We start from the raw sequence: 23,724 nt of genomic DNA, 5'->3' as shown, positions 1-23,724 counted from the left end.
ACATGATTCGAAACAAAATTAAAACAATACAGTTTTCCATCGAAACCAATTTTCCATATAATTTTAACAACAACATTTTATGCGTCTACAACGTGTGAGCCATGACACATGATGCGTTACAACAGTGGTTCTCAACCGGGGGTCTGCGGACCCAAAGGATTCCGTAAAAGTTTCCGAGTTGGCAGCATGATTGCTAAATTACGAAATAAAAAATTGATTGTGCTCTATTTGTGTATTACAGTGATTCTCAAACTGTAGGCCTACGTCGCAACACACTGGTGCGTTGTTTAAAGTTTCAAAAAATATCGCACAAAGAATAGGTTTCCTAACTAAAAAAATCATATAAACTATTGTAGTTAAAGAGACGCGATATACTAAAATTTCAGATAAACATTATATAGGGGTTAGCGACCGCTTCGAAAACACCAAAAGGGGCCAGCCAAGAAAAAAAAAAAATTGAGAACCACTGCTTTAGCCTACAGGATTTTTAGGATAGAAAAGCTGAAATTAGAATTACAGTGGACTACAGTATTTTTACGCTTCGAGTAAACCTAGGTTACACGGTTATTTTAAATGTGAACTGAATTTGGCGTCCATTAGTAGGGCTATTGCACCCGATGTCTCTTTTTGCTCCCTCCTCCAACTACGCAACTGCTTAAAACAAATCAAAATAAAATTTGACATAGGCCTATCTCAAAATTTTATGGTTTATGTCTAAAATAAAGACAAGATAGTTAGTTTTCACAAATGTATGGGAAAGCATATGCTGGTTGTGCTTGTAGGCTACTTTTGGAAATAGGCTACGTGGGCTAGTCTTGTTAGGCTATCTATTACGCTACGGAATTTTTCTCCATTGCTGTACGAAATTTTTGGTCGAAACAAAACGAAATGTTTTATAAAAAATAATTCGAAACAAAAGCAAGCGGCTACAAAGAAGTTTGCAACGATATGAAGTAGGCTAACTTTGTTTTAAACAATCCTAGACTACCACCCCATAGCCTATGGCCGAGGATGTTTGACAAACAGCAGGCTGAATAAAAAAATTCCATTATAATTTCGATAACACGATGAGGCTTCTACATAATACAAATTGAAAAAATAAGCTTTTCAGTAAAAAAAATAAATAACAGTCAGTTAAGTACGGTAGGCCTACTAGCAAATTGAGTAATTGCTTCCAATTCTCCTCTTCAATCGTCAAATTGGCGCATGAGCTTGTGATGACAAAGCGCTCGTCTATGAACCACCTTTTTCCAACTCGGCCCGACCTTTTCAAAAATGTAAGATGTTTCTTTAATTGAAGCATTCTTATTAGGAACACGAGCATGAATGTTGGTTTAGTACGGTTAGTCAGGGAATGGGATGCAAGATGAAATGGAAGACAGATTTTGGGATGGAAGATGGAAAATGTCAAGGATGGAAAGGAATGGAAGATCTTAGAATGGAATTATATCATTAACTTTCTAACGCTTTATCAAGACATGCAAAATATTACGTTGCTTGCTGAAATAATTCGATTTTCGATGCGTATTTTAAACCAACGGGACTGTTGCCTGACGGTATTTGTCAAACCTACTGTCGTTAGTCAGAATTGACATCTCTCATTTCACAACCAACAACCCGTTCCACAACATAAATAAAATTTTATTGAAATACTATTGTGTAATTGTGTTAGCTTGGTCAAATGTTTTAAGGTTCAGACTTTTAGGGAAAAAAAGCTATTGATTTGTTTTCTTAGTGATTACTTTCTGTATTATAGGTTGATCGGCCATTTGAGGAAGTGTCATAGCACCAGATCGCCTTTTCCGGTTAGTTTTTCCCATTTTTGCTGATTGTGGTTGTGTTTTTCATATTTATCCTATCAATTTTCCTGCATTTCGTACACCAACATACAGCAGCAAGTCAGCAACATAACTTTTATTGTTTGTGATGTGTCTAATGTTAAAATAATCCAAGGTAAGAAGAACGAAAATAGGCTACACCTAAATCCCAAAATCATCATGTAGCCTAAGGTTTAATAATGAGCAATTTGGCAAAAAATACGAAAGAATAGCCTACTAGCTCAAGTAAAAAATGTTTCTTGAACTTAAAGGTTTGCAATAACTGCCATTCGGTACGTTATAACTTATCCCAGGGATTTCTTGATTTCCCTGAAATATCCCTAAGTACCGTACAGGTATAAGTAAGCCTGATATAAGCCACAACGATGTAGGCCAAAGCTATCGCATTGCAAGTGTAGTTTGCCTAAAAACGTTGCAAAGAAGTGTTAAATATGTTTTCGACCCCTTTTTTATTTTCATCAGTCGATTTCTGCTTATAATTTATCAAGCATGCAAATTGTTTTTTCAGGCTTGCTTTTTAAAAGAATTGCAAAAACGATCAATTTCGAGTAGAACCCTTGTAGATAGCGCTTTAAACGAACACTACTGACAAAACAAACTGATGAGTGATGACATAAGTAAATAATCTGATTATTTTACAAGCCATTGTAGGTCTATTTCATGTTTATACTGAAAGTACAGTAGTACACCTTAAACAAGGACATGTTTTTCCCTACTTTTTGTTAATATCTGCTGGGCTACACCCAGTAGATGCACAGGCTAGACAACCTAAGCGGATAGCCTGGCTTGGAATTTACATCTTCTTGGAGGAAAAGTTTGTCTGTTTTCTTGGCAGTCTGAGCCAACATCTCCAGTTTTAATTTTTTTTTATTCTGGCTATTTTTTCTGTGGTAAAAGTTATGGAACGTCAAACCGACACGACATCCAGTCAGCTAAAACTTTCAAATGAAAAACAAGGAATCTAGCTCAAGATATAGATAAGCGTAAGCAAACTAAGATTGTTATTGAAGGTGGTATCAAAATGTAAGGCCTTTTGCTGGCAATGACAATTGGGTGACTTGGCGAAACAACACCTTAACGTCAGAACGTATCACAATACGTCTATTTTCTTTGCCTGCACCACAGCTCAGGCATTCCTTCGAGTTTTTAAAAGTATGACATTCTGCTATTAACTTTCAGCTGCTTAATTTTCTAAGATAATGAGTCTTGTTCCTAGATTTGCACTCAAACTACCAACTACAGTAGGATACCACGAGCAAAACTTGCTAGAAATTTGACAGTGCACTGTATTTTCAACAAAAAATGTGATATAAAAAACTCAGCTTCAGATATTCTCGGACCTCGGTGCATGAATAGTCATAGCTTGCTTCTTAAAATACATTTAATGTAGACCAGGGGTTCCCAAACTGGGGTACATGTACCCCCAGGGGTACATTTCGACTTTTCAAGGGGTACATTAGATTAAGTATAAGGATATTCTTTCCATAACTTCTAACCTGCCTTAAATGATAATAATTTATTTGCATCTTTATTTGCATCAGACAAAGCTGTCCATATCCAAGATATTTTAATATATTTTTAAAATATTTTTTATCACCTGATGATGTTAATAATTTGAAGACCTGAGATTAAGAACTCCTTAGTAAAGTCACATTTTCATCCCAGTAGAAGCTTTAACTAGTACAACTACAGTAACTACCAAGTTCACATGACTTATTTTGTCCAATCACAGCACACAAGACAAAACAGCTGATTGATTGCTATGAGAACCGTAATTACAAAGGCTAGCCTAGAAAGCAAATACGTTTAATTTAAATGATTTTTGGTTTACGATGTGCAAGTCGTACAAAAAGATTGTGGAACCTGCTATTCATGCATTGTTGTTGTTTCCATCAACATGGTTGTGTGAGTCAACATTCTCAGTGCTGCTTGGAATCAAATCAAAAAACAGATCACAGCTCAAAACACCTGAACATGATCTTCGTTGTGCTGTTGCTAATGTTTCACCTCGTATTAATGAGCTTGTTGCTAAAAAGCAGGCTCATCCATCACATTAGCTAGGATTGCTGGGCTTATTCAGCCGATATATTGTTTGTTTGATTGATTGATTGATTGTAGTGTTTGTTTAACCTTGGATTACATTGTTATGAATAACTTTGTGTGCTTTGACTGGTACAAAATATCATGTATGCAGTCTTCTAATGGAGCTCTACTGTTAATTTGTTGCAATATCTAAACTTTCTGAAGCCAAAAATAAGAGAAAATTTTGGGGGTACACGAGCGAATCTATAAATTGACCAAAGGGTACCGATGAACAGAAAGTTTGGGAACCCCTGATGTAGACTATGTAAGCTACAGGGATGCCAGACTAGAAAAATACCAAACTGTCTAGAAATCTCTGACAATGTGGTGTGAATAATGTAGGAGTAAACTCCAAATATCCACTATGCTATCCGAGTCTGAGAGAATTTGGATTTTACTCTTGATGTTGTGAGACTGAAGAAGATACCATAACTAGGCTATAGCGGAATTGATTTCTAATTTATAAAAATGCAGCATGTAAACTGTTGCTGCGTTACAAGGCCTTTTATACTTATCGAAAACAATTTTTAGTTCCAAAGGCGTCATAAACTTTAGACCAGGGGTCACCAATCTTTTTTCTCTGAGGGCCGAAATGCTGCGACATTAATTGCGGCCGGATGCAAATTGCGAAAAGATACACAACTATTTAGAATCTCCATTGACTTGAATTGAGCACAATAAATAACAAAGTCAGCGGTGAAATAGCAAAGTTGTGATGAACATCGAAAGGTTGCTGGAAAAGTTATTCCTGCACTGTGATACACTACACTACAGGCATCGTGCTCTTGAAAAAACATTCATCTTTCCAAATTTGGCCTAGGCCAGGGATGTTCAACCTTTTATTATAGTGGGCCGCATTGTCACTTGAAATGATTCAATGGGCCGCAGAATCTATTACATTTCAAGAAAAATGGGTACATAAAGTAACAATTAAAAACCATTAATTTCATCTTTGAAAATGGGAACAAATAACACATACATAGAAAAAAACAAAAAATTATTTCTACAATATCTTTGATATTGTTTTCCAGCTAAGATGTTATCAACATTTGCAATTTACATTAAAGAACGTTGTCTTGATTCTTAGGATGTTTGCTAAGTGTTAGTCGGTCAGTCTGTTTCTTTCTGCAGTTTTTTATGTTTTTCATAGATGAAAATAACTGCTCACAACAATGTGTGCTGCCCCACATGTACAATAATTTTCTGGACAAACTAACTAATTTATTAATTTCATTACATGAATGTAATTCTTATAAAATAAAGGAAGATTGTGTTCTCTGAGTAAAGTTTTCAAACTTTCTCGACTTTGCAGTTCAATCAGTTCAAGTTGGAACTCGAGTGGCGCTTTATCACACTGAAACGAAACTGGGTCACTGAATAATTTTAATTCAATTTCAATCTTTTGAAGTCAGAAAATCTGACTGTAAATTCTTCGAGCAAATCTTCAATTCTACAAGTAAACCAGTAGTTCACATAACTTATCTTACTTTTCATATTTTACAGAACAGTCTTGAGCTCTTTCAGATAGACTATAAAAATATGCAACTGCGCCAGCTTTCAGTTGTAGGCCTACTATGAAAAGTTTTAATTTCATGGTAAAGCTACTTATTCGCTCGAACATTGAAGTACACAACTGACCTTTCCCTTGTAAATGCAAATTGAGTTCAGCTAGCATTTCTGTGATGTCAACTAAGAAAGACAAATCATTCAACTATTCTTCATTTTCTATCAAGTTCACGTTTTGTTTCTTTTTCTCCATGAACTGTTTCATTTTGGGTAACAATAATTGAAAGCTTTTATAGGTGGCTGCTCTACTGAAGCATCGAACGTTAGATATAATCGGACTTATATATAATCCTGTTGCTCCCATACTATACTATTACTACGCCCCTGACAACAGACTGGTACATTTTAATTAGGCTAAGATCCAAAGTTCAAAATACTACTTGAAGTGAACATGATTAGCGGGCTGCAGGTTGGACATCCCTGGCCTAGGCTGTCCCCGTATGTAGCGGCCTAATGATGAACAGCAACGTCAGTCCTTTACAAAAAGTTTAGTAACTTTTTTCCTTAACAGTTGTAGTGCAGCTGTTATTTCCGCAGCACGTGGCGGGCGGATGAAATAAGTTCACTGGCCGGTTCCGGCCCGCGGGCCGTAGTTTGGTGACCCCTGCTTTAGACCAAAGAAACTTTGATTAAGCTCAGCAGCCTATAAGTCTGGAACAAGTAAACTCTAAACAGCAGAAGAGTGATGATAGTCTTTAACTTATTTAAAATGTGAATGCAAAATATAATTTTCAACCAAAACTTGAGACCTTGATAAAGATGCTTCAAATAAGTGACAATAACCTGTGGCAGCTAAGTCTATCCTGTCTCTTGGAACCAAGATAAGGTTTACTACAACAAACGAGATGCTGGTAAGGATGCTGGCTATAGCCTACCTCAGATAGGCTACTGGTAAACTGTGGTGTAATGTGTAATTACTTAAACAGTAGAATAACTTAATTTTCACTGAAATGTGTGATTTAAAGATGAGCTTAACATGTTGCTTTAAAACCAAAATAATAAAATACTAGAATTTGAAATAATATTCTTGGAAAGAAAACAATTAAAAAAAGATTTTGTGAACTAATTTTAACCTGAAGGTGGCCATTGGCTTCCGGATAAGCGCCGTGTCATTGAAAAAGTGCGTGCTTGAGTGATTAGACTGGTACACGTCCGAAACTTTTAGAATTTTTCAGAATAAGTTTTAAGCACGCATTAAAGATACCAGAACTGCTTTTATACATAACTGCGCTTTTTTTTTATACGGAGGCTCATTACGTTTCCACACACCCACAGATAGCTAACAGCAAAACTTGAAGGATGATGTGCTGCTCGCAATGCTATTCAAGTTTAAATGCCATCAACTTTTCCTATAGCCTACTGGCTTGCTGTTAGCTGGTTCGTATCTTCTACGAGTACCGTTCTTGGTGGCCTTGCCAGGAGTCACTTCATTTTCTGCACCGTTATACAAAAATGGTTTTAATTTATGTTTTGTGACGTTAGTTTTCATACGAAACAACATGTTCAGGCATTATAAGAAGATTGAATTTAAGTGTGAAAATTGTTTTGCATTCTTTTGTAAAAAAAGCTGTTTTAAAGTTTCAATTCCCCCTTACTTCAGTAGCTACAGGCTACACATACTACAGCCTATATGCAACTTCCACCTTCGTGTCCCTCGCTAAAACTTACCCAGATAGCAAATCAACCTTTTTACATTGATTTGGCGTCTGCAGACGTTGAATAAATGTAAAAAACGGTTAATCTGCTCATTTTGCTGGCTGGGTAGGTACCTCTAAGCTAAATTCTATCTTTATGCCTCCAGCATGCAGAAGTGCGCGAGCAAGCGCACACATGGATCATGTTGCGTCATTGCATTCATAAATAACTCTTTTCACGGATCATTGCTTTCTTTGTCTTCCTTGAAAACTTTTTCAGAAGGATTACATAGCTCGTATCATTTATTATCTTTAGAAATGTATGTTTCAAATCTTGAAATTGGTTCGTCGTTAAATTAAATCTACTTTGCTGAGGTGCATTATGTTATTCGCAATTCGCCATACGAATGTGATGCCATCACGTGTTTTTACTTAGATGAAAGTGACAGCGACAGAAGCAGTGGATAGAAAGCTTACCTTTGTCATCTTGTATAGACCAAAATAATAACCACTTTCTCTTCAACTTAATTTCATCTGCGTGGAAAAATATTTCGTTAAAGTTCTTCCATGAGATTTAATATATCGTAAAGGTTGATTAGCTGACATGTCAATAACATATTAAAGTGCAAATTTTTTTTTTCGTTTGGATTCTCCCAGTCAGCTCAAGCCTTTGCTGCAGCCAGTGAAAAAAAATGAGTAGTTTTAACCTATCTGAGCAACACGACACAACGCCCGACGTTCAAACGATGTGAAATGAACAAATCTTGTTACCCAGGTTGCTGTTACCGCTTTTCCTGTGAAGCACTTTGTCAGATATCCCTTGCAATTGCAATAAACAAATATAAACCTCTAAAAAAGGTAGTCAGGATAATAACCAAAATCAAAAACTTTTCATGGGAGCAATGCGGGTGATAACAAGCTCCAACAACAGCAGCAAAACCTAATTAAAGAGTTCGTGACTACATGGGCCTATTGCAAATATTTATAGCAGATTTTCTATAAAACGCATTTTCAAAAACTTACTGGTTTTAATTTCTGTTGTTCCCATTCCTATACTCCAGCGGTTTTGCAAGAAAACAATTGAAATGAACACGGCCACCACCGCAACAACAACAAGAACGGCGAGGAATACCGTTGCATTTCCATTCGCTTGAGCCAGGTATGTTCCAATGTCATCTATAAACACGTGAAAACTTCATTAAAGCATGAAGTGTGGAAAACTTGTGAAAATTTCATGCAGACAAAAAGAGAAATACAATGCTTCCTGATGTCGCTTAGGTTAGTGGGAGGGGGGGACTTAGATCAAAATTTTTGCTCTAACCCCCTCGAAATGTGAAGACACATGCATAAATATCTAAAATCTTAATTTTAGTGCTAAAAATAACGTTTACCCCGTTGAACATTTCAAAAAAATTTACTGTTTGTGATACGGTAGTCGGTACCTAACTAGACTAACGGTACCTAACGGTACCTAACGGTACCTAACAGACTACTTTTCTGACATAATAAAAAAGTTTCTATTGCTTCACTGAAGTCTTTTAGTGTCACATCAGTTTAAAACACAATTTTGCCAAAGCCGACCAGCAAATTTATTGTTTAGGTGTGAAATTAGGAGTTGCTGTGTACTTTTTTTAACTTAAAATATCGCTGGATTTTGGAATGGATGAGAATGTATCTCCGTGGTTACGTAGGCTACAATTTGTCTAATTCAGGCATTGATAATAATTAATTTCCGCTTGGTTAGAATTTACATAGCAGTCAACTTCTTTTGAGAATTAAGTGGCACATCCAAGGATTTGACAATTTAAAGATCTTTGTGGCGTCTTTAGTCTTGGTTCTTATAGAGTAGGCTACGGTACGTAATAGAGTACCAGTAGCCTGACAATTTTCTGCAATTTTTCTTGTTTTTTTTAATGCCAATTTATACACGAAGGCGTTTTTTTAGGCTTTTTTAGACGATCCAGACAGCATTGACCTACTATTAAGATCAATCAGGTTTATGATTTACTTCTGACAAAGAAGCTTCTAGTAGTTCTCTGGCCCCTCCACGAATTAGTTCATAATTAATAAGTCAATCGCCTATTTCTAGAAACAATGTTTTTTAAAGGCAGTGTTTGTAGATTTTTCCTGTCTCTGTGATTAAGGTTTTCATGGTTTAAGCACATGTTTCGATTTTGGTTTCCAACTCTGAAGGTGTTTCCTTTTTGTCACTCACTGGAATGCTTTAACGCTAGTTCGAAGATAAACTTGCAACATTCCTTAATCTTTCATAATTATGTAGCCTAACTGTTGTGACTTGCGCAACGCTTTGCCTTTGGCCTACACATATTTCTGAGCAGTAGCCTATTTGCAACTGAAAACGTTTATAGGCATGTAACATAAACTTGAATGTAGGGCTACCAAACAACTTCACAGGATTCGTCAGCACATCGTGCAGTAGCCTACATGGAATGCAGGTGTCAGTTGAGAGTCAGCCTATATGGTATCATCACCATCCATTTTGTTTCTTCTTTAATAGGTGATTCCAGGCGTTTGTCCCCACTAGCACGAGTCCACCAGTTGTTGCAGCTCTTTGGCATTGCATTCCGATTGTTGGGGTTAATCCTATCCAAATTCCTCGCATTGATATCTTTCACCAACTCTAGTTATCTCTTGCTTTGTCTTTCAGTTGTCTTTCTCTGGACAGAAATCTTTTTTGGCATTACTAGAGCCTTGTCATCAGACATAGGCCTTCCACATGCCCATACTACAGCAAACGGTGGCTTCTAAGAAACTCAGGATGGTTTTTACTTGGGTCATCTTTGAAATACTTTCATTTCTACTTTTATCTTTTAATTTTTTTTTATAGATCATTCGGAGCATGCTCCTTTCCGTTGCTTCTATCCTGTTCATATCTTTGATCCTAGTACCCTATCTATTAGCTTCATAGCATATTGTACTTCTTATGCATCTCTTATAGCCTAAACAATGCCTTCCATTTCATGGGGAAGCAATATTCCACACAGAATTCCGAACCCTTCTTTGATTTTTTTCCAACCAGCTCTTATTCCTAATATTACCGAATCTTGCACTCTTCCATCCATACTCAAAACATCTCCCAAGAAACAGAACTTTTCAACCACTTCCAGTTTGTTCCCATCCTGAGTGATTGTCTTTTCATGTCTTTTATTGATCTTCCCTGGACAACGTTTGCATTCAATGTTTAGCAGACTGATATTTGGACCCGATTGGGACAAACACAAAGGCTTTACTAAGTTAAAGACATCAGCCAGACAACATGAGTTGCTGGAAAATTTTTGTTGCACTTACAGCACTGTACTATCTTAAATTTCAATAGACTAAAAGTATTTACTTCGACGTTTCGTCAATCAGACATGACTGACTTCTTCAGGGGGTTAAGTCAGGTGATGGCTACAGCTGATCTGTATCTCGTTACTGTGCTGATAACAGGGCTTTTCGAAACAAAAAACTTCGGTCCAAACAAAACGAAATTCTTTACAAGAGCTTAATTTGAAACAGAACAAAATGAAAGCAAAAGATTTTGTATCGAAACGAAACATTTTAAAACCTCAAAATATTTCAGCACTGCGCACTAGTAAACTTAAACGATTGGCAACTAGTTTTGTGTCGTAATCAAGAGTCCGAAACTTCAACTGGTTTTACTTATAGATTGTTAAAAAGCAACAAGCTTACAGCGTATCACGAAAAACACGACACCAATCACCATTCACATATTTTAAGATGTAAGATCTAAGTTCTGACGATAATAATGAAAACATGCTGGTATAAAATCAAAAAAAAAAAATAAGACCATTTACCAGGCATCTACCTTAACGCATAGTAGTTATGTAAGAAATTGTATGAAAGAAAAAAAGGAGAATAAATTTGTGAAGTTTGGTTGACACCAGCATTTGCGGTCATGAACTACGTTGTTACAAAATGCTTCAAACAAAAACGAGTTTTGAAAACGGCTACCTGGCAAGTCCGGTTTGGGCGCTTAAGTAACATTTCACAATGAAATGATTAAACATCAATTTGTTAAATTTAATGCAGTTAGTCGGTCATGGTATCATGAACGTTTTGATCAAAAAACGCGGTGTCAGTGACCATAGGCGTAGCCAGGGGGGGGGGGGGCGAAAGGGGCCATGCCCCCCCTAAATTTTCAAAGTTTGGATTCCAAAGTTGAACCTTCTGTTGAAAATATAATAAAATTTGTAGAAATTTATAACGTTTTCCAACACATCTGGCTATTAACACCCCCCAGGACTTGTTTTAGACACACAGAAAGACACCAATAAATTTTGCAAATCGTAAATCGCGCAAAGTTTACGCGATTTACGCTTCTTTAAACTAATCTGTGAAAGCAATTTCAGAATCGCTTATTCTGTTGGGTTTTTGTGTAGCTGGGTTTTTTGTGTTCTCTAATTTTAGCCGCAGTTTTTGCCCGTTTGTGTGTAACAGCTACCTCTAACAAGTTAATAGCTGTTTATCTGCCTATAAATTTCATACAAATATTACCCTGAAAGTGTTTCCAGAAAGCGCTATAATCCATTATTTGAGTGTAATTTTGCAAAAATTTTCCGGGGGGGCATGCCCCCGGACCCCCTAAAATACGCGTGCCTTCGGCACGCTCTAACCCCCCATCAGCTTTATTGCTTCCCTTGCTTAACCAACCAGGATACGCCACTGCACATCAGGTGGCGATGTCTTAACTCAAACACTTTGTCGTTCTCTTCAATTCATCAAATATTTGGCCCCTCCAAATTTTTTTTCTGGCTACGCCACTGTCAGTGACCCTGTCAATTACGACTTTCTAAAACACTATTTTGCGTCACCGCTTTTATGCAGTTGAGTCGAATATATTATAGAAGTTGTAAGTTGAGTTGAATATAAACCACGAGGACAAAATGTCCTAGTGGTCTTGCGTCGTAAAAAAAACTTTTAGTGAAGACGTGTGATCACTGCATGAAAATAAGTTTTGTGTGAGTGCTCGCATCCATTAACAGACAAAAAATGATACAAAAAGGCATGTGATTCTCAAACGACGAGTGTTTCTTCTGTTTTTCTCTTTTGGACGGAGAGTTACACAACAAGATTGTCCATAGGAGTGCAATTCAGCCTATGAGCAGAACTTAGAATTGCAATGGGCCAATAAATTCAATATGTTTTGTGCAGCTTTGAATGCCACTATATGCAACATGCATGAGCATGACATTTTAGGCCACATAACAACAAAGTACAGGCGTAAGTTTGGTCACTTCTGCTATCTGAGTGTACCCCTGGCGTCCTGATAAGAACTATTATAAAAAAGCAAATGATATTTATTGGGCAAGTCTATTGTAAGTGCGGAATTGAACATTCTGTAATAATGGGGCGACTTCTTGGTCAGAGGCATCGAGGGCGTCCAAGTTTGGAAACTTTTTAAAATCTATTAATATGGACTACTGTATTAAACATTCTGCAAACCTCATAAGAAAAATATTGTAGAAAATCACGTTACAGATTGTTGTGGAGAATCACAGTACCGTAACCGTCTAATTGACGCCTTATTTAGGCAGGGCCGATGATGAACAACGTCAGTCATATACTTAGTATCTGGGCTAGAAACTTGTCAGGCGTATGATTTATTAATTTGGTTTAAACAGTTGTTTGTTTTCAGAATGTCCATCTGGTGAGAGGTGAAGATCACATGCTGTTATGAGATGGAACAGAATGCATGTTTTTATCTCTATACACTATAGGCCTACTTATTGAAAAGTAAGTGTTATTGTGTTAGCATTAGTGCAAAGGCTGCTTTAGCCAATGGCTGACCTGAACTGTATTACTTTTAGTAGTCTTCTCTGGAATCGGCACTGCTATTTTAATTCTATTTTGCACGTTAAAAACAACAAGATAACTTGATTAAAAAAACTGAATTGCAGTGACAAAAAAATGTGTTTGAGTGATTCACATTAAAAAATGAGGGAATAATGAAATTACTTAAAACCAAGATGAAAAGTTATAAAGAACAATTAATTATTTAAGAGCAGATTCAACAGAAAAACAAGACACGAACCACCTTATTAATTATCATTGAACCACCCTTACAGAGTTGAGTTCAATATTAAGTAAGGTACAAGCTGGTGTTTTCCCCACAGGCAAAGAAGCATGCATCACCGCACCCAGTAAGCGACAAATCATGCAAAATGCATTGGAAGTTTGCAACCAAAGATGCAAATACCTTTCTGGTCTAAAGCTTGAACCAATACTGTCTGCTTATTTTCACCTTCAGGTAGTTGATTTGCTACTGAGATTTGGGTTTTCTTGCTTGCGTTCGTGCTAGCAGGTAAACTTGTATTTAGTGGACTGTCAGGTCTTACTGACCAAGGCCCAGTTTCGACAGTCAGTTCTTCGTCTGATTGCGTAGCTGATAAAACTGTTGATGTGGAAAATGACGTAGATTCCATAGGAGTAGCGGTAGTAGTTGCTTTTGCTATACACATAGGTTTTAAAATTTAGAAAATGAAGTTACTTTATAAGTAGTTCACATTGTGGGGTCTATTTAAAGTCATTCTTGATTTGATAAAACCATTGAGTGTTTGCGCACGAAAAGCAACATCCGTTGCCTCTGTGTACACCGTTCCAATCTTAAGCGACGTTGAAAAATGTAAAACGGGGAAACTTGTGCGCCTGAATCAACAAATTACTAAGCATTATTTAAAATTTTAAATCGTTAGAACATAACAGAGAAAAATCACGAAAAAAGTCAAAAGCTGAATGCCTGAATCGAATAGATACAGTAGATTGTTTTGATAACTATTTCCTTATAATTCATTTATATTACTCACTGTTTGTTTTAAACTCCAAAAAGGCTACGGGAGTTTTCATTCCGTAGGGTGAAGTGCCAAACACAGAAGCGATGTAATCCTGATTTGGTGTTAAACCAGTAATCTGAATGGATTGTTCTGACTTTACTTGAAATCTTGGAGTAAGGTAAGTTCTAACTAGGCTATTGCCTTGGTTCAAATACACGGTTATATTGTAAAAACTTGGACCCAGCACTTCCACGTAGGCTACTGTGCAAGAGGTGTCTTGTATGCGGATGACGTTAATAGGTGGTCGCTCCATAACTGCAAAGTAAGAAAGTCCTTATCAAATTTGTGTAGTTTGTTCATACAAACAAGGTTTATTTCCTACATACTCAATTGGCAATCTGGTTCAAAGCAAAGCTAAATGCGTAAATGGGTCAAAAGCGTGGCCTACGAAAATGGATGGCCAGGCACTGCGCACAAACATAAAACCCAAGTAACAGTTTGTCTGCAATTGCCTGCAGCCTCAGTTCTGAAGCCTTATGTACGGTGTCTACGTCATCTATTTTCGTAGGCCACAGTTTTGACCTATTCACGAGTTTAGCCTTTGAAATCGAAAATGTGTCAACAGTAAGAAAACAACTGTGGTGTTGTGTTTTTACCTCATTCAACAACAGTCATAGAAAAGTTTTCTACTTGTATTCAAAATCGCAAGAATGTTTTCAAAAGGCGTGCACCAAAATACATCGTGAAACAAACGAGAAGTAGTGATTAACAAAAACGCGAAAGAAAAGACCTAAGGAGAACGAAAGTAAGGTACATTGTTTCAACAAAAGCAAACTAAAATACAACATGTTGAAACAATAAAATCAATTTTATAATTCGTTGAGCTGCTTTAATCTAAATATTTGCCATGCCGGTTATAAATGTGATATTTTTAAAATCCAGTTAGTTTTTGAGTAAAATCCATTAAACTCACTTCTGCTTGAAAACAAGAAACAATACAGTTCTTATAATTTCTCTTCATTGACTGCATTTGATCAGAAACCAGACCATCATTCAGGCCAGCAAAAGTTGCTATTTTTACTGAAAGGGACTTGAAAGATTGGAAAAGACGTTTTATCACTTAGCTACCATGCCTACTAAGTCAGTTTTAAAGATTGAGTAACACCAAGATAAATTGCAAGTTATAGCCACCCGTTGTGAATTCGGCAGTCGAAGCTTCACTCTGTGCACGACCATTGATTGCCTTGACACTGACGATGTAGGTAGCACCGATGCTAAAAGTCGGGACGATCTGAACAACAACAAAGCTATAAACATTACAAAGTTCACAAAAACTTGATAGGTGCTCAAGACTGTATTTAAGGCCCGGGCAACGCTCTCACTTCTTCTACACATAAGGCTCAAACAGGATCTCAAAGTTATGTCAACTACGATGTTTTTTCCATTGGTAACAATACTCAAACACTCAGTGACTCGATCATCAAAGGTTTGTAGCGTTAGTCCAGGGCTTTGAATCGGGAGAAAATATACGACTTTTATTTGACTCGTATTATTATTATTGACCGACTCCGACTTCATTGTTGCCAGATTTGTGGGGTTGCCAAATGTTTTTTTTAAATTTTTGTCCTTTTTCATTTGTTTAAATTTTTCACTTAAGTTGTGATCTAAATTGAAACGGAAACTTTCACAAAAACTGACAAGAACAAACACTTCTCATTTCTGGTAAAGTTTTAAAGCGCACTACGGAGAACAAGAAATAATATTTTGAAACAATTGTAAATTTTTTTTTATTGTTTTGTGTTAAGACGGACTCGGAGCCGGCCTTCATTTTAATTACTCTGACTCTGGATACGCCAAAATTCCTCCGTCTCCACGACTCCGACTCTATTGCCTCGTTTTAATCTAACCTTGTTTAAGCAACGTTGATGCAAACCTATCCGCAAATTTCCGATTCACGTAAAGCCTAATGCAGTGGTTCTCAACCTTTTTGTTTTGGCGGACCCCTTTTGGTACCTTCGAAGCAGTCGCGGACCCTTAAAAAAATTTTATCTGAAATTTTGGTATATCGCTTCTCCAATAACTATAATGGAATCAAATGTTTCATGAGTTTCGAAACGACACACTTAAAATATATGATATTTTTTTAGTTAGAAACCAAACCTTTGAACTTTCAAAGGACATCGCACCAGTTCGTTGGGATGTAGCCTACAGTTTGAAAATCACGGTAATACACAAATAAAGCACATCAGTCAATGTTTAAATTTCGTAATTTATCAATCATGCTGCAAACTCGGAAACTTTCACGGACCCCCTGAATTCGCTTCGCGGACCCCAAGGGGTCCGCGGACTTCCGGACTTCGAGAACCACTGGCCTAATGCAACAAAGGTACAAAAATTCTGATCCAACATCCGAGTATGATTGACAAAAAAACCTCGGTCATTGCCAGAGAGTGATTTGCAAATACAGCATTTCTGAAATGCTAACATCACACAGGCGTGCACAAATGTTTCATGACAGTAATCACAATGATATTTTCATGTTTGTTGTATTGTTTACCCAAGAAAACGACTAAATTGTATGTAGCTCAAAGTTCATTTTTGGCAACCCTAATATTTAGTGAATAATTTTGTGACGCTTTACTACGCTCAGAAGTACTTTCGTTCAACATCTATAAAGAGCAACCGGATGTTTCTTCGAAAATCCATTTAATGATTTACTTGAAGATACAAAGGTTTGCTTCCTTGCTTTTCAGTCCACTTAATTTAAAATCTTACTCTAAAGTGTAAACCTTCTCAATCACTGTGCAATGTGCATTAGTGGTTCAATGCCTGAGGTGTGCGCTTGAGCAGCAGCTTACTTCAAGGACAGCTTTCTATTTAGTGTACTGAATGAATCGAATGATTTACAATGTCACAACCCCTCAACAAAAAATGAAAACTTCACTTTTTGACTTGGCTTGGGTCAATGGTCCAAGACTTCTACAAGTATAAAAAACTGTCAGAATTAACCATTACAACAAACTTTCTTCGCTGGGCTGACATAGCGGTAGCCGCGATATTCAAAGTTGGCAATTGTCATTCCTGAGCCCGCAATATAAACTGCCTCAATGTTCCAAAGATAACACAATTAATATGATCGTTGAAGAATTTTATTTTTTATTTTTGTGCAATGTTAATGGTGGGGTTATTTATGTTGCGCTGCCCTCAGGAATGACAATCGTCAGTTTTGAATACCCTGGTTTAGGACATGCCAAGCATAAGACAATGCTTTCAAGGTTAGATCACCAAAAAGATCATTCATACCTGTAGAGATTTGAGAATTTTTTGAAAGGTGACACGGCCGTTGAATTTTGTTAACAATTCAATGAAATACCCGGTCACGCTTGGACTGGTAGAAGCTTCCCACGATATCAATGTTGGCGGAGACCCAACAATAGTTACCGGGCCAGCAGGGGTGGGAGCCGAGGGGCAAGATCTAAAATAAAAAGTGAATGAAGCTAGGGATCGAACTGGAGTCACTCGGTGCAATACCCAAAATCCAGATAGTGGCAAAAGCGTTGGGCAATCCCATGGCACCAGTTCAACGTATCCATGCACGATCCAATGTCAAAATAAATCGCTGTCAAAAATAACTTATCTTATGTTATACGCGCTTTTAATATGTTCATCAAAACAAAACTAAAGGTTTTGATTATTGGTAAACAGTCGGATTTTGAAAGTGTTCTGCCAATTATAGGCTGCTTTTAACTCAACAAACATTTATTTTCGAACGTATCATACGTAATTGATTATTATAACTGTCCATCTGTTTATTGATACTGAGCAACCCGAATCAAAATACAGTAAATTTTTGAAATACGCCCGAGGTAGAAATAAGATCGAGCAATCTTATCAAGAGATTACATGTCCACATGTCCACACACCACACCTAAATTAGAAAGAAATCTCCGTGTGGTAAGAAGAATAGCATCTCTTTCCGTGTTGTTTTGTGTTTACAAAACTATTTTGGCAATGGATAGTCACTACTCTGGAGACTGGAGAGCATAACATTTGAGACAACATGCAAAGCCATAAAACCTATGATTTTCTTCGATCACCACGTTGGTTTCAAGTTTACATTTCCGCTAACAGCCAATCTTAGTTCACAAAACAATGATTAGCATCCTACGTAAAGATTTTGCTAAAAGGTGTTAGCTCTTTTACAATTGTTGGATTTGTTTACAAATTCTGACAGGCTGCTGAATATTTGAGTAAGAAAATACTAACTTCGGACCGGGAAAGTCTCTGGTGACGTTTAAACCTGGCAGTTTCTAGTTTATGACTCATGTGGAGCAGAGGCTCTGCATTATTGACTAGAAGTACACCGAAAACTTGATAATTTAAACCACTTAGTTTCGTTGACAAACCGTGTAAATCTACGTCATACATGAAATCTCTCCAATCGAGGTCAACTGTTGTAGTTTCAGATTCCGTGCTGTTGCAGTTAAAATTAACACAGACCATGGCCACCTGGAGATGCGGCCTGATTTGTCACATTTTGCAGATTTTGATTACAGCTACTTCTACTGCTTGACTGACATTTTTTGAGATGTTTTTACTTTTTGCGGTTTCCTAATGACATAAAACTTTTTTGTTGCCTTGGGGAAGCAGTAGCAAATGAGAAAAAGTAAGTTGAAAAATGCAAAATCAGACTGTTATTGAAAATTAACAGTCTGACTAAAATCTTCGAAATCAAATTTTCTTTGTTTTTCAACATCTGAGGATGTTAAAACCTATTGTGTCATCTGGGGAAAAGAATAAAGAAAGCGTAAAAATCTAATTTTTAAAAAAAATTATTTAAACGTTCGCCCAAAGTTAGAAAAACCTGGAAATTTCTGCAAAATGTGACAAATCAGGCCATATCCTTAGGTGGCCATGCACAGACATATACAAATAATAAAAATAAACTTTTTTGTATTGGCGTCAGTGTCAGGAACTAGTATTTGAAATATTTGTGGCAAATAATAATTAACACAGTGTTCAAATGGTTTACCAGAAAGGTGACATTCATTCCATCTAGCGTAAAACCGGATTTAAAACATACTGTTTGTGGTTTTACAGAAATCGAACAACATGCGCTGCAAAAGATAGTCACGCCTTGCATTTCAAAGTTGATGCCTTCGAAAAATCATATCATTTGGTGACGATGTGACAAAGTACTGAACACTTACGCGTTGACGTAAAGACCCGAGTTATCCAATACACATTCCAGTGAGTCTCCACTAAGCACCCATTCACAATGAGGGTCGGTTTCACAACTACGACAATTGGTGTGCATCGAGCAGTTTGCGACAGGCCTCTTGATCACTTGCGTGGGAGTAACGATAATTAAATTCTAAAAAGAAAGCAACAGTTGAAACTTGATCTCATCGCGATAAAAAGATGACGATGAGCTATCGCAGAAACTTGTCGTGGCGAGAATTTCATTAATTTTTTTTTGTGGGTGAAGTAGTAAATTAAGTAGACGGAAAGGCAAAAAGGTCAATCTTTGTGTCTACCTTTAAGAATATTAGTAAAAAACCTTTCCAGAACAGTGGTTTTTAACCTACGGTCGATCGAACCATTGGGGGCTCGACGGCGCCAGTTTAAGATTTCGACAAAAGTGTTGTACTGTAAAGTTTAAAAATTCAACAAACTTTTGACTAAACTATAAGTTTGTAACACTAAAAGTCCGATGACTTACTTGCAATTGACATTTTGCATAAACTCACGAAGGTGCTATATAAAGTTACAAGTTTAATACGCAGCCGTTCTGTGGTCTACAGACCCGACTTATTTTGTACATTGAGTTCAGATGAAGAATGCTAGCGGTTAAACATATTTTGACATTTCAATAAAGAACGTTTAGTTCATGTATCGACAATTAAACCAGGGTAAGCTTAGGCTACTGATGAAACCCAGACGTTGCTTCAATGCATTTAATTTTGTTGTTGGTGATCAGGTATCGTCGCAATAATTTTGCATATCTTAAAAAATAAACGGAAGTTGTTCCTTACAGTTTTATTGAATTTTGACGTAAACTTGGGAAATGTCATGGGAGTTCGTCAAGCTTGCAAAGGTTAAGAACTGCTGTGCTAGAGACACAGTCACGTGTTATCTAGCAGTGTCGAACCGGTGCCCTTCTGATCATCTCACTATTTGGTTATGCAGCGGACGATTGTTGCACAAAAGCCGATGTAAATTGATTGGAGTTAGAAGCCTGTTTCGTCCGAAAACGTTTGCTGAGAAAATAACTTTAATTGTAGCTCCGAGCGCCGAGTATCAAATTTATTTTGTCACAACTTGTCAAAGCCTGTTGATTGCGGTTTTCTGTACAATCACACAGTTTTAAAAACGGTCACATGTTGTTATTCGGAGTTTAATTGCATCAAATTCTAAGCTACATAACATCTAACAAATGTATACCTGGTCACTCATTGAGAAAGAAAGTATGTTGCCAATTATCTGAAATAAACAACAGAACCAGTCATAAAACACGTAAAATAAATAAAAGATCACTTGCACACGTAGACGACTGTCAGTACATTTCACAAAACGTTACAGTTTCAACCTACCAATTGATTGCTTCTATAGGTTTTCTTTGCTGTTCTTATTGTTGTAAAAAGCCTACTTGACTACACATTCTAATTAAACAAAGCAGTCCAACTGGAAGGACAATGCATGAAAGTGAGACTTACTTTATTAACTCGTGTTTCGGAGACAACCTTTTTGTTGCCGCTGCTGGAAGAATCAAGACGAATTTTTGTTAAATGCCCATCACCTGATCAAGAAATTGAAAAATTGTCATCTTAAAAACGTATTGTAAGTTGGTTTTAAGAAAAGGAACAACATAGAAAATGTATATACTGTACAGTGTACATTTTAGAAATTGGTTTTATTCTGCTTTTCATGCTGCATAAAACCAATTACATATGCTACATTGTACAGGCTGCCGCGTTGTTCATCAGAAACGTTCCCTGAGTTCAAAAAGTGATATCGAACAAAACCGTCATGCAAAAGACTGCCCATAAATTATTAACCCAGCAAAGGTATCTTTTAAACATCGATTTAACGATTCATAACGTTGGAACGATGTAAGTGGCTAAGTGCGACAACTTTTTTAACTGTGTGAGAAAACCAATTAACAAAATTGCTAAGAGAAATTTACGTTTGAGCAGATAGATGCAATGGAAACTTCCAGTTTCTGTAGCAGCTATTAAGTTGTACCGGATGGAAGTGGTGATAAAAGACGGCTTTCCGTTCAGTGGAGGAATAATTTCTCTTAGCAAGGTCGTTCGTTTGATAACGTCAGTAAACTGGGCACTTGTCGTTTGAGTACCAGGGTTGCCGGCAGAAGGGCACTGCAATATCGATGTAAGGTTGAGTGTAATTCAAAAACAATTCTTTTACAACACTGAGAAAAACAAAACAAAATTATTTTATCCCATCACCCGTTCGATGGCTTAGTGTTAGTATGTCTGCCTCCGAATTGGTAGACATGGGTGCGATGCCCTGTCGGGTCATACCAAAGACTTTTCAAAAGTGATACTGAATCTTTCCTCTTGGTACTCAGCAAAAGAAACGGATTCAGAATAGTAACGACTGCATCTTTATAAGGCTGCACTGACAGTGTCTGCTTTGTAAAGCGCTGAGGAGCAAGAGCAACACATATCTGCGATGGATAACCTACATTACACATGCAGTGTTATGTATCCATCACAGATATGTATTATGTATCCATCGCAAATATGGATACATAGCACAATAGGCTACATAACACACACAGCGCTATGATAATAAGTTGCCAACAAACAATGAGATATAAAAATTAGATGTTGCAAAGACAGACTGTTATAAAAACGGTGGATGTTAATGTTTCTCTTGCCGAAGCTTTTCGAGTTCAGCTTAGTCCAACATAAAACAAGGTATGAAGCAGAGGTTTCCATAAAATACACATACTCACGGCTGCTTTTTCAAAAGCATACTGCAGTACTTTTTTGTTCCAGCGTCATGCAAACAACTGCTTTTAGTGAAGCTATCGCAATTTACAAACTAATACTTACTTGACCTGGAGCAAATGAATCTGCTCCGGTGTAAATCCGGGTCGTATTGAGTTCTGTCGGGTCGTAATAGCTTATGGAACCGGTGGCAGACGCAACACCAGTCATGTAATTGTCTACCGTGTTGAGATTGTACGCACAAATAGCGCTAGCAGGAAGACCCCAAGACCTACAAACAATTTTGGACACTTTCAATCTTGCAAGATCTTGCCAGCTTTCCTGTCAGTCAGTAACCTATTTTTTGTTTTAGGGCATGTGTGTAATAAAACATGCAACAGGCTTTCACTTAGTAAATTAGTGTTGACAGTTCGCGTTTACGTTTAAATTGCCGCTCAGCCATCAGTCGCATCTGTCACTAATAACGAATTAAATCACTGAGTTATTCTAAAAGTGAAGGATAGTTAAGCCACGAAGTTTAGTGCAAAAGTTAACAAGGGCAATATTTACTCGGGAAGAGTGAACAGACCGTACACAGTGTCGCCAAGCTTAAATGTAGAACCTGAAATACAAGTTTTTGTGTTAATTAATACTTCATTACAATTTTTCTAAGAATAAAATAAGTTGAAGCCTATTTTAATATGGTTACTAAGGTAGACTTACAACATAAAAATTTCTTTGAAAAATTGTACTTTTAAAATGTTTTAAATGGTAAACAATGTATTTAAGGTATTTCAAATTATAAAATTGATTTCTTTAAGTATCTTTCCTCTCGATTTCGACAGCCAAACTGGCTGTGTGCATTAAGAAATCGCCGATTACCGGTATTATATGATTCGATACGTTACAAAATATAGGAAAAACGTAAATGCTGTCGAGAAATCTGTCTAATTAAGCCTGATAAAAAAAGCAAACCTTTTGAAATTAGTTAAAACAAAAAGATCAGCAACCTTTGACGAAAAATGTAGCTTCACACAAATTAAATTATACGACTCGTACTCTTTTTTTATGATTAGAAAGTGTCTAATAAGGCATTACTAAATACTATCTGCAGACAGAGGCCTTCTATTTCTAGGTGCAACCCCTTTTTTTTCTTAAAACTTTTGAAATTAATTAACGCTGCTTTATTAACAACTCACTCAATAGATTATAATATGCATTCGCATTGCCAGTTGCGGATCCACCAGGAAAAGGACATATCAGTCGAGCGGTCATGAAGGTTATAAATTTACCACGATGCAAAGAAACCCCGCCTTCATCTCGCTGTAAAAATTTGAGATTAAACTGACTGACGACTCGTTTTAGGATGCAAAGGAAACAATCAGAGCAGCTATTTTTAATAGCTGGAAATAGTTTGGCCTAAACTTGCTATATGGTTTATTTATAAGGTTTTAGAAGCAGTAGTAAAGCTAGAAAACAAAATACATCAAATATAAACGGATACTGAAAAAAATGAGGATACTGCTGATTGTTTGTAAAATTATAGACTTACCTCTAGAAGCGTTTGGTACAAAAGAACCTCAATAAATGTAAAAGCGTTTTTTGTTTTGTACTGGACACTGTAGTTCATACACTAAGTATAGATCACCCTAATAAAATGATTCCAACAATTTTGCTTAAAACAAAGTCATTCACCGAGCAAACTTTCGCCACCATGGCGTACTCCTCGATCACCGCCTCGGTCACAAACTGATCGTTGACAAACGCGTTGTTGGTGTCTCGGTAAAATAGAAAAACTACTTCGCCATTGTTTGAAGGGTACATGTCGCTATAACTGGCATCTAAAAGGAACAAA

At 36.8% G+C, this 23,724-nt stretch overlaps 1 protein-coding gene across 4 annotated transcripts in view; it reads right to left on the bottom strand.

Moving 5' to 3' along the window:
• Positions 1-484: 484 nt before the first annotated feature.
• Positions 485-23,724, bottom strand: part of LOC145778708 (semaphorin-3E-like) — a 45,719-nt gene continuing 22,479 nt past the window's right edge. The window contains exons 8-22 of one of the 4 annotated variants that reach the window (XM_082590281.1): positions 23,565-23,710; positions 23,069-23,192; positions 22,440-22,491; positions 21,996-22,161; positions 21,101-21,293; positions 20,631-20,713; positions 20,359-20,397; positions 19,125-19,288; positions 17,218-17,389; positions 15,106-15,205; positions 13,948-14,229; positions 13,341-13,592; positions 8,144-8,296; positions 7,598-7,654; positions 485-1,265 (exon numbers count right to left, since the gene is read on the bottom strand). In XM_082590281.1, the coding sequence (XP_082446407.1) occupies positions 1,234-1,265; positions 7,598-7,654; positions 8,144-8,296; positions 13,341-13,592; positions 13,948-14,229; positions 15,106-15,205; positions 17,218-17,389; positions 19,125-19,288; positions 20,359-20,397; positions 20,631-20,713; positions 21,101-21,293; positions 21,996-22,161; positions 22,440-22,491; positions 23,069-23,192; positions 23,565-23,710 (2,015 nt within the window). In that variant the 3' untranslated portion in view covers positions 485-1,233. Of the gene's footprint in view, positions 1,266-6,694; positions 6,921-7,597; positions 7,655-8,143; positions 8,297-13,340; positions 13,593-13,947; positions 14,230-15,105; positions 15,206-17,217; positions 17,390-19,124; positions 19,289-20,358; positions 20,398-20,630; positions 20,714-21,100; positions 21,294-21,995; positions 22,162-22,439; positions 22,492-23,068; positions 23,193-23,564; positions 23,711-23,724 lie in introns of those variants that run through there. The other 3 variants (XM_082590265.1, XM_082590273.1, XM_082590289.1) reach the window with 3 other exon arrangements.

Source organism: Aplidium turbinatum, chromosome 1 (assembly GCF_918807975.1).
Source record: "Aplidium turbinatum chromosome 1, kaAplTurb1.1, whole genome shotgun sequence".
NCBI lineage: Eukaryota > Metazoa > Chordata > Ascidiacea > Aplousobranchia > Polyclinidae > Aplidium > Aplidium turbinatum.
Note: the sequence above shows the minus strand (reverse complement) of the source record. Positions and strands in the feature narration are given on the sequence as shown.